Consider the following 18,858-nt stretch of genomic DNA (forward strand, 5'->3'; position numbering starts at 1 on the left):
CGCATCCAGCTCCCCTCTCCACATCGGCGAGCGCCTATCGTGTATCAGAACATTGATCAAGACACGTGCTAACCGAAACATGTGACCTCCTGTAGCGTTGATCTTCGATGCATCCACTCAAGCCGCTCTTCTTTTCTGTAACATCCAGCTCCTCTGTTCACTGATCACGATCGACTGTTTGTTCTTTGCCTCGTGGTCCGCTTTGTTTGGCATATACGTGGAATGCTTGCTTGACCTCAGCCAATCCAGGAGATAACAGAACTCAGATCCTCCTCTCCTCCTGACTGACGAGACCGCAAGAATCATGGACGTCAATGCAAAGCTCGACGCCATTCTCACCAAGCTCACTCAGCTCGAGCAAGGCCAAGCAGACCTCAAACAGAAAGATGCCGTCCTCTCCACCACAGTAGAAGCCATCAACGGCCGAGTCAACGCCCTCGCAGGAGTCAAACTATCCAGCACCGGTATCGCTCACGATGCCTCCTATCCCAGTCCCAAATTCGGTCCCAGCAGTCCCAAACTCCCTCCTCGCGGCCACCACCAGCGAGACAGCATCAGCTCCATCGACGAGACAGCCAAGGAACCCACCAACAGCACTGCAGAAGCAACCCCAGACTCCGCTACCGCCATCCGCCGTCCAAGCGTAGCAACCTCCAAAATCATCCTCACCTCCTACCCAGGTCAATCCGGTGTCGACCCCCTCCCCATGTCCTGGGGCGCCTCCTCCCCTCAAGTTCGCGGTCCCGTAGTCGTCTCCCGCAACCCGTCCACCATCCGCCGACGCAACGCCATCGGTGCTCACGGCGGCTCCTACAGCATCTACTACGCCCTCGCCGTCGCCGCCAAACAAATCGACACGGCCCACAAACCGGACTACACCAACACCGAACCCGCCGTACACATCGGTCCTTTCCCCGCATGGTCAGACCCGAAGAAAATCGTCGCTATGGATCCTCTCGGCCACCTCGCGCCGTGGATGTTCAAGGACATCATCCGTGAGGAAGGAGTGGAGATTCGTCCGACCATCGCCATTACGAAAGCGCACATGAAAGTCCCGGAGCTGGAAGAGAGTGTACGTCTTGGCCGGCTTGTACCAGATGGGAAAATCTGCCTCAACGAAACGGGCGAGCTGAACGTCACGAAATTCGCCGTCGAACCAGTGTGGTACCTCCCCGGCGTAGCCGAACGCTTCGGAATCGACGAGGGGACCCTCCGGCGGTCACTCTTCGAACACACGGGCGGTTCATACCCCGAGCTCATCACGCGGAACGACATCAAATTGTTTCTCCCTCCCATCGGCGGACTAACAGTCTACTGCTTCGGCGACCCAGAGAAGATGTCCAACCCGGATGTGAAGTTAAGTCTACGTGTGCACGACGAGTGTAACGGGAGCGACGTCTTCGGCTCAGACATCTGCACATGTCGTCCGTACCTCATCTTCGGAATCGAGGAAGCAGTCAAAGAAGCGCAGCGAGGAGGCAGCGGAGTGGTAATCTACTTCCGCAAAGAAGGGCGTGCACTGGGTGAAGTCACAAAGTATCTCGTCTACAACGCCCGGAAACGAGGCCTAGATCGTGCGAGCGAGTACTTCAAACGGACCGAAAACATCGCCGGAGTCAAAGACAGTAAGTCCTTCCCCTTCCATTCCCACCCCACACCCCACACGCTTACTAAATCTCCTGCAGTGCGCTTCCAAGCTCTCATGCCCGACATCCTACACTGGCTCGGCATCACCAAGATCGACCGCATGATGTCCATGTCCAACATGAAGCACGACGCGATCGTGGAGCAGGGGATTCCGATTCACGAGAGAGTTCCGATTCCGGATGAGATGATTCCCGAGGATAGTAGGGTGGAGATTGATGCGAAGATTCATGCGGGGTATTGTAAGTCTTTGCGTCCCTTCATGGTGCACATGTGTGAGGAGATGAGAAAGTGCTGACAAATTTGGGTGTATAGTCACGACAGGCAAGATTATGACGGTAGAGGAACTGAACGAGGTCAAAGGTCGGGCATGGGAGGATGTAGATCACTAGACTCCAGGGTCCAGTCCGAGAGGATGCAATCGGTGAGATGGAGACAGAACGGTACCCATGACTCCGTGTCGTGGCGGCCAGAGGAGTGCTCGGCCATCGCTCTGCATGAGGTGTTGATGGTCCAGACTCGAAAGCAAGCTGGCAAGACCGTACGGCAAACACATGTCTGCGAAAATGGCTGGTCGATCTGCCAGGTCACGGCAGACAGCTTCAGGTCATGCCGTTGTCCATGCGGGCCTGAGTTCGGAGCAAGACATCGAGTGGTTCGCCGATCGCAGTTCGTGCGAATGGAGCCACGATCTTCTTGCCCTGGACGGCCTGGACTACTACATAGGCAGCTGGTTTAGCTTACCGAATGTGGAGACCCATCGATATCCATGCTTCCCTATCAGTCGCACACATGTCTTGGCTCATCGTCGGAGGGATGTGCATGCCACGGTGTTCGGCAGAGCATCCCCCCAACCATCTTTTCTGCCGTCACACAGCCCACGTTACTTTCATGCACAAAGGTAGAGGGTTTACCCGATTCGGAGCTCGGATCCGGTGGTGGGTTACGGGGACTCCGTATTCGTCTCTCGTGTGCAATTTTGATGAGCTGGCTGCTTGCTGTTCAATCTTGCGGTGAGAGGTGACAAGTGAGACATCGTTGGGCTCGACTGCATTTCCAGAATGCGTTCTGATCGCGGTGACTCGGAGATCGTTCTGAATGTCGGTGTGCGTGGACAGGCATCGGAGTATCGCACGAGTTGTCGCCGGTTGGCCGGGAGTTGAAAGTGCAGGCCTCCTCGTAGTCGATGTCTGACCTGTGTCCAGGCCCGCATAGCAGTAAATGGTGGGTCAGTGCCGTCAGACTGTAAGTCAGCGCCCAAGAGCGGAGCGTGGAGTTGCTTCGCATGCGTTTGCATGTGAATCTGTATCAAACAATACTCCAAGCATGCGACCCGGCAGATCTTGCCGGGCTAGAACACACTCCCTGCCAGCAGCGACAAACAACGTCCACCTCTGGATCCTGTCCTCCGGCCGATCTATTCGCTATGCCTCTCCGAAGCCGCCCGGCAGCGGCGACGAACCCATGCATCGCACATGGCGTGGCACATGGTAGCTGCAGCACCAAGCCCGCCTCGCCCCGCCCGTATACAGCCTGCCTGCCGTGACTGCCGACGAGGGTCCTGAGGGATTCATGTGAATGTACGCTGGCAGCAGCGGGAACTGCTCGCGTGTCCGTTGGGGATACTGTTACTACTGTAAGCTTGCCACTCAGCTCAGCTCAGCGGACGGAGGGAAGGAGTTTGTCCCCTCACGGGATCGAGACGGATCTGATCTCACGCAACGTTGATGCCATCTGCAGCATCAGCGCAGCACATCCACATCGAGAGCAGGACTCGGCGGGCACGGAAGGGCTCGGTATGCATCCTTGCACTGCCTGTTCGCCAGCATACTAGCATGGTAGCACGGTAGCAAGGGCGTGACTGGTCGGCGGGTTGCAGCAAAGCCAAGGTGCGGTAAGTCCCAAGTCCAGATTTCCCAAGGTAACAAACAGCACACGAGCAAGGTTTTCCCGATCCGATCCTGGGCGGCGCGCGCGGTGTTGACATGACAGCTCAGCTTTGCTTCTGCTCGGCGGCCCAAGACGGAGGACGGAGGAGATGTGGAGGGCTCTGATTCGCACTTGAAAGGGTTCGTCAATTGCTCCGGTTGGTGGTAGTGAGGGGTTGGGGGGAAGCTGTGGGTAATATACAGGTACTTTGAGCTAGTACTAGGATCATGGTGACGAGTCGACGACACGGAGGCTGATGGATGGGGTGGGAACGAGGCTCTGCTTGGGTAGCTACTTCTTAATGGTGAGGTACCTCTCGACGATTTGTCTCTGCTTTCTTTCTCAACTTGCCCAACATTTACACCAAGAGGTCTTAAAGACTTGAGAAAGACTCTCGAAGACGACAAACATTGCAAGCACTGCCATCTGTTTCACTCCTACCAGCCTTACCTTCCCCGCAAGTGCAACGAAACCATGGCCAACAAACTCAAACAACCCTCCCTCACCAAACCCTCCCTCACCAAACCCTCTCTGACCCCACCGCACCTCGCCCGCCAACACTCCTACTCCACCCGTCAAGATAACATCCACCACTCCGACGCAACCTCAGTACTGTCCAACATTTCCTCCCGACGTTCCACCCCTCCTCGCAGCCCGGATGAGAGACCTCAATCCGACCGAAGGGAGAGCTGGGAGGACTGCAAGCTGAAGCGGGAGGGCTATGTCAGTTTCCCAGACTTCGATCGACTGCGAGCGATGGGAGAGGGGAAGAAAGTGTGAGGAATGTGGGATGGGAAATTGGGTCTTGAGGACGGGCATTTGGCTTTGGGAAGGATGGTTAGCGAAGACACTCCTTTGACATTTTGGGAGATTGGGACAGGGAGGAGACGACCACACGAATTTCGAAACGAACCGCCGGAAACCCGGATGAAGCTGCTCAGGGCGATCGACCGGCCGAGAGCTGCTGCTGCCTGCAGTCGAACGATCTTGAATCACAACCGACCGACTCAGATCCCATCGCTTTCAGACCACAGCATCAGCCACGTGCTGAGAGCACCGGAAGGAGACCACGAAGGGAGGACGATCCATTCTGCTCTACGCCATCCCACTCTCCGATGGAAAGAACTTCCTCTCCCAGCTGTCGCACGCCACGCGGAGGGAGAAAGCGGGACTTCGATGGAACAGGCAGGCGGCCGATAGGTTCATGGATGCGTGAGATGGAGGGAAGAAGACGAGCATCGGCACTCATGCCGCAGGTGGATGTGGTGCTCCAACAGGTAGATGCGGATCGATTCGTTCTTTGTGTTGCTTCCGAGCGAGTACGTGTAAATGTGGATGGTGCGGAGAGAGGATCTGTAGTGGCGTCAGCGCGATGAGCGTGCTTCCGTACGAAAGCACTGTAGGGGTTTGACGCTGTGGAGGACTAGGCACGAGTGATTAGATAGGCAAGCAAGCCCTTCAGTCATCTTTGTTTTCATTTCGTTGCTACAACGCCATTCGGCTTGCGTTTCTTGCGTGAAGCTACCGCAGCCTCCCACGTCGGCTGGTACGACATCCTACGCATTGCACCATTCTGCTCGCATCGCCTTGCCACCATTTCACTTTTTGAATTTCGTAGGGTCGCATTTGTCCGTGGCCACTCCTTCGGCGAGCCTAACAGCTTCGTTTCCTCCCTTAACTTCGTTTTCTAATCATACATGTTTTGAGGGTCGTGCTGACGTAGAGTGAAAGCACGACAGTAGTCGAGTTGGGTAGACATTGAGCAGCGTCTCGCGAGCGATCGTTCGGGAGTCCTCCGGCTGGAACCTACGCCTTGTTGCAGGCGATCCAGGTGTGGGAGGCGCAAGGTCATGCCCTGTCGCTGGAGGCATAAGTCGCCTGGTCGCAAGTGTCGTTTCGAATCCTGCTGGCCCCCCGCGCGCAATGTTCTCAATGATCGTCCAAATTCAAAGATCCGGCTGAGGTACGTTCAGGCCAGGACAATATGCATATGATCGCCATTTCCAAACGCACGTCCGCAGCTCGGACATTTCCTCCTTCGATCCGCAATGAGTTTGTTGACGCAGGAGGAGCAGAAGACGTGGCCGCAAAGCTTAATGACCGTATCGCGGATGTTAGACGTGCAAATTGGGCAAATAGCGACTTTCTGTGATGATTGTTAGCAATTATCAGTTCCACGTTTGCTCTCAAATTCAGCACTCACCCGCCAATCATCCGAATTCGTATTGCTGATCGCAGCTTTGCTCTTCTTCAACGCCTCGTACTGCTTCTTCGCATCGTCGAGTCGGACTTTGGTCTTCTCCAGCTCCAGTTCGGCCTCGCGCTTGGCTTTGGCATTCGCGAGATTCTCCTTGTCCTTTGCACCCACGGCTGTCTTCAGCTCGTCAACGCTCTTTCTGAACCCCTCGACGGACGTCGTGGCTTCCTTCAGCTTCTGCTCGCTGATGCGATGTTGGCTTTCAAGCTTGGTGAGTCCATCTTTCGCCTCGGCAAGTTGTCGCTCGTAGTTCGTGCACAGCTCCTTGGTCTTCGAGTCGGTGTCCTTGAGAGTTGCGACCATTTCGCTGGACCTCGCGTTTTGAGATTTCAATTGTCGAAGCTCGGCTTCCTTCATGTCCTTTGCTTTCATCGCAGCGAAGTACTTTTGATCGGCCTTTGCCTTCTCGGCCTGCAATCTTGATTTCTCTTCTTCCCAAACACCAATCTCCTCAAGCTTCTTCGTCGCGAGCACTTGAGTCTTTTTCCACGCGGCTTCCATCGATGGCAGCTCGTTGCTGAGCAGAGCGTACTGGCTGGTGAGCGTGCGAAGTTTGGACTTCAATGAGTCGACATCAGCGTGGTCAATGTCCTCTGCTTCTTTCGCCTCCGCCTCGCCCAGCTGCAATTCCAAACGCTGCACGTGAGATTCCAGTGCACCGATTCGCAGATCCCGTGCTTCGGCGAGCTCGAGTGCTTGCTTGTGCGCATTTCGACTGTTGTCCTCTCCAGCTTTGAGAATGCTGATCTCGGCACCTAGCTGGTCGCGCACGTGGCGTATGCGAGCAAGATCCGTCTCTGCGCGCGCGGCAGTCGCTTCGTTGTCTAGGGAATGGTCGCGACTCTCGTCATCCAGTTGTACCCGATATGAAGTGCGTTCAGCTTGCAATTTCTTTGCCTCCTCCCGAAGTTGCACATTGGTAGCCTCCAGATCATTGACTCGTTTGATGACGTCCTCATGCTGCGACTTGAATGTCTTGAACAAGGAAGTCTCCGCGTAGCTGTCATCCGTAAGGCTGGCAAGCTTTGTGCGAGCGGCACTCAGTTCATTCGTCAAGCGCTCATTTTCAACCTCGATTTCCTCAAGCTGCGCCTTTTGCTTCTCAGCAGCCGCCACGGCTTCCTTCCGAGCGAGCTCAACTTCAGCACTGGCCGCGCCGTTCTCAACGTCTCCGTTGGTGTCGTTGTGTTCCCTCTTCGGTGTCGCGGATGACTTCGCGGTGGTCGGAGACACATTCCCAGCATTCCCGCCCATGATCGCCTGCTTTTCCAGCTTCTGTACTTGAGCGCTCTTGACACGATCCAGCTTCCTCTCGGCGATCATGTAGCGACCCATGGCTTGTTCAAGTCGGTCATACATGGAATCCTTCTCGTCGATTGTTCTCCGTAATTCCACAGCATGTTCCTTTTCCTTGGCTAGAAGTTCATTCAACTGCTTGCGCAAGTCCTCCACATCCGAACTGGCTGAGGGAAGGCGGCCGAAAAGGTCGGTGATCGCGTCTTTGATACTGCCCGACCGAGCCTTGAGGTGTTCTGAAAATGCCTCGCTGTCCTCGAATTGCAGTGCCGACTTGTACATCTCTTCTCCTAATCATATTCTCAGCATGTTTCTTTCTCACGTGACGGTTGTGGATATTTGTGGAAATGTTGTCATACCGGCGGTAGCGGTCGCGCTCGGCGGTGGTGTCGGTAGCATTTCTGATGCAAGCACGCGGACCTCGTCGAGAAGTTGTGCCCACCAGGCATCGATGGTTCGGAGGTGATCATTGTGATATCTTGCCTTCTTTTGAAGATCGCTGAGCTGGTCATCGGCATCCTTCTTCTGGCGCTTGTACTCTTTCATCTGTCGGAGAATGGCGTCCTTTTGGTAGTCCTGTGGCAGAAGACGTCAGCATCTCATCGAGGACACATTGCAGGTGACGGTGGAATGCGCACCTCGACATCGCGTTCTTTTTGCTCGTCCATGCGCATCGTGGAGCCATTTTCGTCCTTGAGACGCTTGCGACTCGGCGCAAGATCGTCGACATCGGCAATGAGAGCCCGCTTACGGTCTTCCATCTCGACCTTGTCTAGAGATGGGATCGTAGGATGTAGAGCCTTTGTGGCGGGCATTGAAAAAAGCCAGGCTGTCACCGGCTATGGTCGTGAGCACTCTGCCGCGGCTCTCAGGTGCTAGAACTATTGGCGCATGGAAGGAATAGTCCTGATGACGCTGGTGAGTATTTGCGGCGGCGTTGCAGGGTGGTCGAATGTGTTGATGGAGGTCGTGTGCTTTGGTGGATGTGTTTCTTCAAGTCGAGGACTTCGAGATTGAATCTCCTTTGCGGGAGCCCCCGTCGCGCCTGCCGAACTTTAGCCTCGATTAGATAAGGTAGCAGGTGCCGCGACTTCTTCGACATCTTCAACATTTTGCTGATCCATTGACACAACAATGACACTCACTCTACGATAGCAAGTAACACGAAATGCCGCCTGGACTGATCAGTTCCGCCGCGCCTGGCAGAAAGGCCGCGCCAAAGGCTGCACCTCGTCGTCGAGCACAACCTCCCGCTGGACCACCGCCGTCTGCACAACCAGCGCCTATTACTACACCGAGTGTTCCTCCTCAATCGCCTCCTCCGACTCAGCCTGTCACGATATCTGAACCTGCTCAAGAGCAGCAGCCTGCACGTGAAGCATCAATTGCTCAACAGCCACAGCCACATCCTCCACAATCGAGTGACCCCGCACAAGAGCCGGTTGTAGAACGTGAACAAAATGCTACAATCGTGGCCGATGCTCTCCCGACGCCAGCATCGACTCAGGCATCCGAGCAGGCAACGCAAATACGAAGCGAGTTGGGCCCTAGTAAAGACGTGACAAGTGATCCACCCGAACAACGAAGTGAGGCGGTGGAAGAAGAGACGAGCGAAGGGCGATCGCAAGATCCAGTCACGCAAATTGTACCCGCTACTCAACAGCAACAACAGCCATCAAGCAGTACAACCTATGTGCCGCCCACAAGCCGGACTGCCGCACCGGCGCCCTCTCTGCCAGGACCTCCTCCCAAACGACCAGCTGTCGATGCGCCAGAGGCCGCAACTCGAAGACCTGCGAAGAAGACGAAGAGGTCGTCCGCAAGAAGCAATGCCACCGTACAGGCTGTCGTCCAGGGTGAAGAGGACACAACGGCGGGTGCAGCACAGGAAGATACCACAGCACAATCGGCGACTCAACCCGCGCCGAAACGCAAGGCAGCCGCACGAAGGAAACCTGCTGTACCAAGGAAGAAGAAGGCTGTGGTCGCAGCGTCAAGTGTAGCGACCGTTACGGCAGGAGAGGATGTAGAAGAGGGGACGGAGACAGCTGCAGGCGCGATTAGGACGACCGAGACAGACGCCGTGGGAGGCGCCGAAGTCGACGATGCACAAGCCGAGGCAGAGGCGCCTGCAGTTTTCAAGCCGAAGAAGCGAAGGAAGCCTGCAAAGAGAAAAGCAAAATCAGCAGTGACTGTGGCAGCAGAAGATGATGGCGAAGGAGCGGCGCAAACCGCAGAGACGCAACCGGAGGTGGAGGACGACGGAAACGAGTCTTCCGACCCAGAGCTGCACGAGATTGACCCTAACAAGGTCTCGCTGTGGGATATCAGTCACGATGCGCGACACGGCAAGATGTCCGAGCGCGGCAAGAAAATGGCCGAGATCAACTGGGACAAGGTCGCTCAAGATCGACGCGACGCAGCGAATGCACTCGTCGCAAATTTCCAACGCGAGCAGCAACTAGCAGAAGACAGAGCAGCTGGGATAGAACCCGATGCTGTTCCCTCGACTGAAGATCCAGCTGCTACTCGCGCCTCTCAAGCGCCAGGCGAAGACAACTCCACTCCAGCACCACCTCCTCCAGCCAATGACGACCTTGGCCTAGGCTTCATGCTCGATGCCGACGGCAACATTGTCGCCGACGAAGCAACCCTGACCTTCACCCGCGACGCAGCCGCCCAAGCCGCAGCCGCCGACTCCGCGCCCGTCGAAGAATTCAACGACCTAACGACCAACATCAACCGCATGACATACATGAACCAAAATCGCCGGGATCCCGCTGATCGCTTGCCCGCCTGGAAATGGAAATCCGATCCCTGGAGTGAAGACGAGACGGATAAATTCTACGAAGCACTGAGGATGTTTGGAACCGACTTCTTCATCATCAGTAAAATGTTCCCTCCCAAGACGCGAAGGATGATTAAAGCCAAATTCACCCGCGAAGAGAAGCTCGACCCGACGCGGATCGACGCTGCGTTGACGGGCAAGTGCACGACGCCTATGAATTTGGAACACTATTCGAAAGCCACGGGAAGAGATGTCAGCGTTTTCACGAAGTATGACGATCTTCAGCATGTGCAGAAGGTCATTGATGAAGGGATGAAAGATCGGGAGGTGGCGTTGAGTGCGGACGCGAAGAGGGATGCGAAAGAAAAGGAGAAGGAGGCGAAGGCGAAGGAAAAGGAGAAGGCGAAGGAGGAGAGGAAGGCGGCGAGGAAGGCTAAGTCGAAGAAAGCCAAAGCAGGCATGGGTGGGTTCGGTGGAGGGATGGGTGGCGGTGGACCGGAGGAAGATGTTGCCGTGGAGGCGGATTGAACGGTCGGGAGCCATGCCGTCAAGCATTATGCGCAGCAAGCGTATACTGAATACATTCATTGAAATTGGGCGTGGCCTCTTCCGCAGCTCCACTTTGATATCGGTGCCTTTCTGCCACACACTCATCCGAGCGAAGCGCATATCTGCAAGATCAAACGATCGGTAGGTTGCTTGAAGACCCGCCAAGGCGAGAAGACCCCCGTTACAGCTGCAAAGCAAGTGCAGCAAAGCCTCCTATCGACGAAGCAATGTGGAAGCGCCCTTTATTGCTTCAGAGCCAGCTCAGCATACCATGCGGAACGGCGAATGTTTGGCAGAAGAGCCGACGACTTGTCTGTCGATCATGACAATGCATGAGCGCTAGGATGGAAGTGAATCCTAGCACAGGCACGCTGCTCCGCCATCACTTTAAGAAACTCCAGGTCAACGATTGAAAACACGAAAACAAAGATGATGCCAATCGCGGAAGAGTACTCCCCCCTCACTTCTTCGAATCCCGATCTTCACCCACAACTGCAACGAGCTTCAGGTGCCGTTCTTCCTTGGTTGTGATCCGGCTTGTAACGTAGAGACGACCGCGTTCGCGCTGTCCGAGTCTCGGGTGTTGATGGCTTTTGCCATTGGGTCAGCCGGACGGGTCGATGAGTTGTGGTGTACCTGCCAGAGAGAACAGTCGTATGACAAGGCTCAAGAAAGTACACCACAGTATGCTTATGCACGAGTGCATGCCTCGAACGCCACGTAAAAGTTGATTGGATACGCAACAGCCAGGTGGGAGAATGAGTCTATGGTATGAAGTATGCGCCGGCGGTCCAAAATCTTCACGCAGCAACGATTGTTGGAACCATAGCGAGAGTACTGGCGAAGGCGTGGCGATGATGTATAGAGACGGGGAGGCCGCTGATGCTCATGAGCTTCTCAGAGCGTTATTCTCGTGCTTCTGGACATCAACAATCATTCAGACCGAAGTCGAAGAAAGAATGGCAGCAATGAACACACGCCTGAGGTCGGAAGTCGGAGGCGGCCTTTCAGGGCCCTCGCTGGCGTCGCCCTACCAGCCCGAGGCCGAGCGAGCCGAGTTGGCTGAGCCCTCCCAGAACAGTCCATTCGAAGTAAGCAAATCCCTACCACAACTACAACAATGTTTATGAAGAGATCACAACTTTGCATGCGCCATGATGGAGCTCAACACTGCAACCTTTTCATACAAACTTATCCTTACAGCGCGACGAAACACCTTCTGGAGACCGTTTTTGCGTTGGCTCATCGTTCTGCATCACGTGCTCTTCATCAGAACGTGCTGCCTAAGGCAGCACGAAGGAAAACCGAGTTGACCGACATTGTCGCAGATATCGGCGCAAGACCTCTTCGATCCACGATACAACCAGCAATGGCACGCATCATCAGATGATCCTCCTCTGCAAGCCATCGTGCAAGATGCTCGGCCACAACTGCAAGTTGGGAACCATGATCAAGATGTCTTTGAACTCTTGCTTGACCCGCAGCTGTTCGGACTCCACGAGCCAGTGGAATATCTGGAGAATCCTCAGCCGCAGTTGTCGAATCCAGTCGTCGATCACAACGCCAGCGAGTTCACGGCGATCGATCCGCGATGGCTGACCATTGCGTTGCCAACGGCATTTGCAGGCAGTCAGTTCGAGTGCTTTAGCATCCGACTTCTAGAGGCCACAGCACTCGCTGACTAGAACACCACAGATCTCCTATCCACGAGCCAGACCAACTCGATCGAAGCGATCGCTACTGCCTCTTCTGCGAACGGGAATTTCGCTACCCAAAGGACTTCCGCCGCCACTGGCGCAGTGCCCACAGCGGCCAGCGTCCATTCAAATGTCCTATTATCGCATGCAGGTTCCACACCATGGGTTTTCCCAGGGAGGACAACATGCGAAGGCATGTTGTTAATATGCACTGATTGATGCTTGATGATTCAATGAAGACATGAGATGAATCCATGATTGCGCGAGTGCTGATTCACGGCGTTGAATTGGATTTATGCGCGCTTTCGCAATGATTCCACGAGGCCTGGAAGAAAGCGTGAATTTGTATTGGCTGTGGAAGACACCTCTGCCGTTGACTCACATCGCAAATACTGCAAAGAGGGCATTGCGGAGGTCTTGACGAACACAGCAGCCGGATCCACTGGATGTCGATGGAATTCGTTGACGAGATGAATTGAACGTTACCGCGTATCCCGTTATGATGGCAGAGCGTCTCAAAAGGTCTGTCTTTCTGGTGAAGACGCCAATGATGATGACGGCTGAGACCCCTTCAGATTGTGGAGTGTTTGGCATTCGCAATGCTTCAATACACGGCCGCCCATGAACCTGACAGCGACCATCGCACCCACCGCCTTTCAAGAGTAGGGCAGCAAATGTGATCTGAAGCATACATGAGAACAAATGTTGCGTCAATTGCGGAAGAGAACTCTTCTCCACTCCGTCCAGCTCTCCTTTGCACCCTTGCCTCTTTCGAGGAAAGATGCAGAAAGAGAGACCGGAATTAGCGTCGAAGAGTTCCCACATCGCAAATCTTTCATTGAAATGAATGTGTCTGTCTGTCTCCCCATCAGCTCATCTCGTCATCCTCCACATCATACCCTGAAATCATCAAACCACATTCCAAAAAGGTTCGTGCGCGCGCCTCGGAGAGCCTACTTCTCTAAGCCGCCGCAGCAACAGCAACCCTCCTAACCTCCTGACTCTCCTTCTCAAGCAACCCCTCCAGAACATTCGTCAATCCGGCTCCACTACCCAGCTGCCTCGCCACATCCTCCACGCCCAACTGCTTATCCGTCCAAAGCGGCTCCACGACCTCCGCCCCTTCGACCCCAACTCCACAAAACCCGCCTTGCGCCTTCCAGTCACTCGTGCGATTGATGCCCAACTCCGTCCACACGGAGTCCAGCGCTTGCACGAGGTGTTCTCTGAACTCCTTGACGTGTCCAGGGGTGGGCGTGATACGGAGCCGTTCTTGTCCGACAGGAACGGTAGGGTAGTTGATCGCTTGGACGTAGATGTTGTGTTTTTCAAGGAGCAAGTCGGAAGCTTTCTTGGCGACTTCCGCATTACCGACTAGCACGGGGATGATGTGGGAGGGGTTGGGCATAACGGGGATATCGAGTTCGTTCAAGGCGGACTTGACGGCGCGGGTGTGGAGTTGCTGCAAGCGGCGGTCGCCCTGGAATGCCATTTGGTATTCAATGGCAGTCTGCGCGCCGGCCATAGTGGCGGGCGGGAGGGAGGTGGTGAAGATGAAGCCTGGAGCGAGGGAGCGGATGGTGTCGACCATTTTGGAGGAGCCCGCAATGTAGCCTCCCACACAGCCGTAAGCTTTGCCGAGGGTGCCGGTGATGATGTCAATGCGGTCCTGGACGGTTCCGAGCGGAGACTCGCCGTTGGCGTAGGTCTCGTAGTCGAGGTGTTCAGCCACGCCGGCGCCGGATGGACCGTACATGCCGACGGCATGGACTTCGTCGAGAAAGGTGATGGCGCCGTACTTCTCGGCGAGGTCGCAGATTTCGGCGATGGGTCCGATGGAGCCGCACATGGAGTAGACGGATTCAAAGGCGATGATTTTGGGGACGTCGGAGGGAATGGCGGCGAGTTTGTTCTCGAGATCGACTACGTCGTTGTGTTTGAAGACGACTTTCTTCGCCCCCGAGTGGCGGATTCCTTGAATCATGGAGGCGTGGTTCATGCTGTCGGAAAGGATGACGCAGTTGGGGAGTTTGGAGCCGAGAGTTGCGAGCGTAGCATCGTTGGCGACGTAGCAGGAGGAGAAGACGAGTGCTGCCTCTTTGGCGTGCAGTTTCGCGCAGGTCGCCTCGAGGCCTACGGCGTGCTGGTTGTGCCCGGAAATGTTACGAGTGCCTCCCGCGCCTGATCCGTACATGTCCAAAGTCTCGTGCATCTTGTTCAAAACCTGCGGGTTGCGTCCCATTCCGAGGTAGTCGTTCGAGCACCACACGTCCACACGCTCGTTTCTCGCACCCATGTGCGCGCGAGGAAATTCCTGCGCGAGACGATTGATGTTGTTGAAGTAGCGGTACGACTTGTCCTTGTGCTTCTTGTCCAGCTCATTGTGGTAGAATCCCTCATAGTCGAATCGAGCGGCCGTTGGTGGCGGTGGTGGGCTTGCCAAAGTCTGATCGGCAGAGGCGGAAGCGCTGGTGGCGGCGGACGCAGGGCGAGCGAATGGTGCGTGCTGACGACGCTCGGAGCGTGGGATCTCGACAGCCTGAGCCTCCTTGGAAGAAGAGGTGTGCAATTTCGCACGAGGCACTTTGGCGTGGTAGGCTCGCTGGCCGCCGAAGACGCCGGAGAGGGCGGTGTTGACGTTGCGGGCGGATTGCACCGACAAAGCCTTGCCCATGACGGGGCAGCGGCGAGCGGTGATCTGCAGGTTTGACATGGCGCCGCCGCCCGGAGCGGCCTGGTAGACGCTCGAGCTGTTGGAGAGCGAACGCAGGGTGGCGGGCGAGGTCTTGTTCAGAAACGGGCACATGGCTCGCGACTGGCGGAGGAGGACTTCCATGGTGGTGGTGTTGTTCACGAGGAGGAGGCAGTGGTCGAGGTGTGTTCGATGTTCAATGACAGAACAATGAAAGGTGGGTGTGAGAGAGAAGAAGAAACCGAGGGAAGGGCAGGTGAGGACTGAGATACAGTAATACTATTGCAAATACGGACCCGTAGTAAGCAGCTGAACGATGAGTGGATCATGCTTGTGCGGATCCCAAATGCCGGGCATCCTCGCTGGGACAAGATCATCATTTTGTCGAACTCAGTGGGGATCACAGCGAATGGGTGTACATTCCATTGGTCTCCCTCGGAATTGACAGCAGACTAGACAACGATCGAACAAGCAACGATGCGAAGCCTACCTTTTTCACACGTTTCTCCGCATTTGCCCATGGTGCAAGGGTAACATCGGATTGATTACACCCACATTGATTGGCTGCGTACCTCGGTCGTGCTATAACCGTGTCCGGCCTCGCTGCACACTACGACATGTGGCGTCTCGGAAGCCTCGGTGGCCGATCAAAGAAAGAGGCCAGGCCAGGTATTCGGAAACGTCTCTTCTTGTCTTGCATGGGACTACCCCGCACGTTCGAGACGATCTAGCAAGTTATGAGCACCTATGGCTGCTTCGAGATTGCCGAAGAACTCAATACGAACGTCGTGGATCGTTTTGGCATGGAAGGAAGTCAGTAGAGAGGTTGGAGCTGGCGCCCTCGAATGCGGATTCGGACTCGCATTCGGATAGACCGTGCTTCAAAAAGGCACACACACTTCGCCTCGCGATGTCTTGTTGCACCTTCAAGCAATTGCCTTGGGAGTCCACTCGGTCGGGACCACAAAAGATCAGACTCTCTACTAGAATATTGGCTCGGCACATGCAAGCTGGGATGGAAGGCTGTCTCAAAGACTGTCGTATTTCCCTGCGTTCCGCGACATCGTCATGGTACCTCGATTAAAAGAATACAGTTGCACGACAAGCAAAAATGCAAAACATACAACACTACGGATTCCCCAATTGTCACCAACTTGAGTACTAGTGTAGCGATTAGATGGTTATCAATGGCTGATCGGACGGGAAGCCGATTTTTCATCTATCTGTGGTCGTATGTACCAGATTCAGAATTTTATCCAATATAAAAGTCAGACCCGTCAGCAAGCCATATTTCCTAGCCGCTACTCCAGACCAACACGAATGAAGAGAAGCAAACCACACCCACGACACAGCGCCCGAAGCTTCCAGGCGCTAGAAAATGGACACTACATGCGACTGGCTCGATGTACAAACGTATGGGCGCCCACACACGGGTGGTGTCAAGACGGCTTGCGTTACTCCTGGATGTTTCGCAGATTTCAGATGCAAATCGCTCGCGCGAAGGCGTTCCGAGAAGCTGATGAGACAAGTGGCAGCCGCGAGCTCTGGCTCAACTCTCCCGCTCCTACTGCCGCTATGTTGAAGTCGCGGTCCGCAGAACAAGATCGGTGAGAGGGCAAAGACCATACCATCAAAGCTTGCTGCATTTCGGTAGCGATACATCTAGCGGTACCACGACTCTTGCCCCTTCTGCGTCCAATTTCACGAGAGAGTCCTGACACTATGGTAAGTTCTCTTGTCCTTGGTCGTTCGGAACATACTCCATCAGCATTTGCTCGATACCCGACCTTAAATGCAAGAGAGGAAAAGGTAACGAGTGATGCTGAAACACCATTGCAATACTGGACTACTCGTTGCTCATTACGATATCCTGTATGTTTCCCATGAGTTCTGTCATTTCATTGATCGATTCCGCGCGTACTTTTCATCACCATCGCCTTCGCGTTCACATCGTCCGTGTCTTTGCTCGAACTTCACAGCAGACTAACCGGAGTGCTTCTTGTTGATATGCCGATTCATGTTATCCTTCCTGACGAAACCTTTGGACCGATACTTGCAGTCCTCGACCGGGCATTTGTGCGGTCTATCGTTGCTGTGCGATCCGGTCCAGTGCCGACGAAAGTCCTTCGGGTAACGGAAGTCCTTCTCGCAGAGGTAGCAGTACCGATCACTCGGATCCGGCTCATAACTACGAAAGGCATCAGCGCTTTGGCACTAACCAGAGTACAAGCAGTGTACGCACCCATGCTCTGCGCTTGTCGCCGATGTTGGCGGCAAAATTCCCAGAAGCTGCGGGTCGATACCGGTAAGGCCGTTATATTCATCTCCGTTTGAAGGGCTCGAGGGGCACAGCTCGGAGCCCTGCGACCATCGTTCTACGCTGGACGAGCTCGAGGCTGTGTAGCCACTCTGAAGTCTGCCCACATCGCCATCCTGTGCAGATAGCTCGGGATCAAGCCAGGGAGCTGTGTCGTTGGCAAGCTGATGTTCCGCTTGCTGCGAAGATGTAATGCTCGGTCCATCGAGGAAGTCAAAATGAGGCGTCGACGGATACCCCCATCGCTGCGGCTCCGAGAACTCGGCGGCATTTGATTGCGAGACTGGACACTAGAACGAAAGCTCGTCAGCAGATAGTACCAAGTTGCGGAAACTTGAATGGGGCCTGAGGCAAGTTGGACGATAGCCAGGCGTATGGCACTGTAATTGGTTCGCTTGCGCGCCTTAGCGAACAGCTAGCCCGAAGCTAGCGCCAGCAGGATGCAGGCTGGAGCTTCGATGATTGGATCTCGCTGGCAGGATTGAGGCGGAGCCAGGCAAAGTCTTACCTTAGAGGGGTCCACCCAGTTCAGGTATACAGTCTCCCCTCCAGGAGAATCATGGCCAGAGATCCCTTGTAGTCCAGAAAAGAGGACAACAACGTATGACAAAGTTGGTGCATGCGATCTCGGCAATCCCCTAACGAAGTTTCGTGCTGGTTGGCTTAATGTTAAGGCTATGTTTACTTCGCCCTCATTAATCGATTAATGACCATAAGTCGGATTAATTAGGTAGATTAATTAGAGGGCAATTACTGTTTACTACTATAATTAGATTAATTAGTCTAATTAACCTAATTATCGTAGAAGGCTATCGGATTCCTTCTTTAAGCGATTAATCGTCGATCCTTCGAATAAGCGCACTCGACCTTATTAATCTCGAGATTAATAAGGTCGTTAGCGCGTTGTTATACGTATCGTAGCAATATCGCGTTCTCTATAGATCCGGAAGTAGTAGTAGAAGTAGCGGTAGAAGCGGCGGTAGATAACATAATAGAAGAGGTAGTAGATAGAGCGATTCTTTAAGAGCTAAACAATACATTATTGCCTCCGAGTATAATAGAGCGGTTAGTCTACGAGCAATATCGTCCGCTAGGCATTCGTACTATATTAACCGATTAATTTAGAGGCCCTTGGATAATCTAAGACGTCCTTTATAGCACTATAGCTAAGGACGTAATACGCTTAAATAAGGAGGTATTATAGAAGCTAGTAAGGGCTCTTAAAGACAAAGGACTTACCGGCGTAGAAGTAAGCCCTAAAGAGCAGGTTGTTATATTCCTTTACTACGTTACATATAACAGCCCTTATCGTCTCTTAAGGTAGATCTTCTAGCATTCTATTAATAGCTTCTATCGCTATATTAAGAAGATTAGTAAGCTACTCTATTAAATAGCTAGTAAATACGTAGAGGTACTAATAGAGCCGGACCTTCTAAACTACCTACTAAATAACGACAAGTTTATGCCCTTCTTTAAGGACTACCTTAGTGCACTAGATAGCTCGTATATTCCGATTTAGAAGGTCCTTAGTACTAATACTAACAACTACCGTAACCGGAAGGCTAGAGTCTCTTAGAACGTGCTAGTAGTTTATAACTTCTATATAAGATTCGTATACGTATTACTGTTAGAGGCTGGTGCCTAAGGCTGCATCGGCTAACGCCTAACGGACGAACGCCGGTTTAGAAA

At 54.1% G+C, this 18,858-nt stretch overlaps 6 protein-coding genes across 6 annotated transcripts; 4 read left to right on the forward strand and 2 right to left on the reverse strand.

The window, feature by feature from the left end:
- Positions 1-106: 106 nt before the first annotated feature.
- Positions 107-2,036, forward strand: MYCGRDRAFT_75137 (uncharacterized protein; the record flags this gene model as incomplete). Its single annotated transcript, XM_003850113.1, has 3 exons — positions 107-1,625; positions 1,686-1,886; positions 1,960-2,036. 3 exons carry the CDS (start codon positions 305-307, stop codon positions 2,034-2,036), a joined length of 1,599 nt encoding a protein of 532 aa, XP_003850161.1.
- Positions 2,037-3,929: 1,893 nt separating this feature from the next.
- Positions 3,930-5,037, forward strand: MYCGRDRAFT_105598 (uncharacterized protein; the record flags this gene model as incomplete). The annotated part of the gene is made up of 1 exon (XM_003850114.1): positions 3,930-5,037. One exon carries the CDS (start codon positions 4,357-4,359, stop codon positions 4,771-4,773), a length of 417 nt encoding a protein of 138 aa, XP_003850162.1.
- Positions 5,038-5,542: 505 nt separating this feature from the next.
- Positions 5,543-8,092, reverse strand: MYCGRDRAFT_75139 (uncharacterized protein; the record flags this gene model as incomplete). The annotated part of the gene is made up of 4 exons (XM_003850192.1): positions 5,543-5,719; positions 5,777-7,410; positions 7,486-7,702; positions 7,765-8,092. The coding sequence occupies 4 exons, from the start codon at positions 7,939-7,941 to the stop codon at positions 5,543-5,545; spliced, it is 2,205 nt and encodes a 734-aa protein (XP_003850240.1).
- Positions 8,093-8,294: 202 nt separating this feature from the next.
- MYCGRDRAFT_95409 (uncharacterized protein) lies at positions 8,295-10,442 on the forward strand (the record flags this gene model as incomplete). Its single annotated transcript, XM_003850115.1, has 1 exon — positions 8,295-10,442. The coding sequence occupies one exon, from the start codon at positions 8,295-8,297 to the stop codon at positions 10,440-10,442; it is 2,148 nt and encodes a 715-aa protein (XP_003850163.1).
- Positions 10,443-11,431: 989 nt separating this feature from the next.
- MYCGRDRAFT_95410 (uncharacterized protein) lies at positions 11,432-12,148 on the forward strand (the record flags this gene model as incomplete). Its single annotated transcript, XM_003850116.1, has 2 exons — positions 11,432-11,554; positions 11,792-12,148. 2 exons carry the CDS (start codon positions 11,432-11,434, stop codon positions 12,146-12,148), a joined length of 480 nt encoding a protein of 159 aa, XP_003850164.1.
- Positions 12,149-12,866: 718 nt separating this feature from the next.
- ALS1 (5-aminolevulinate synthase) lies at positions 12,867-15,065 on the reverse strand (the record flags this gene model as incomplete). The annotated part of the gene is made up of 1 exon (XM_003850191.1): positions 12,867-15,065. One exon carries the CDS (start codon positions 14,994-14,996, stop codon positions 13,122-13,124), a length of 1,875 nt encoding a protein of 624 aa, XP_003850239.1.
- Positions 15,066-18,858: the final 3,793 nt, after the last annotated feature.

The sequence above is a fragment of the Zymoseptoria tritici genome, chromosome 8, assembly GCF_000219625.1.
Source record: "Zymoseptoria tritici IPO323 chromosome 8, whole genome shotgun sequence".
In the NCBI taxonomy this organism is placed as follows: Eukaryota; Fungi; Ascomycota; class Dothideomycetes; order Mycosphaerellales; family Mycosphaerellaceae; genus Zymoseptoria; species Zymoseptoria tritici.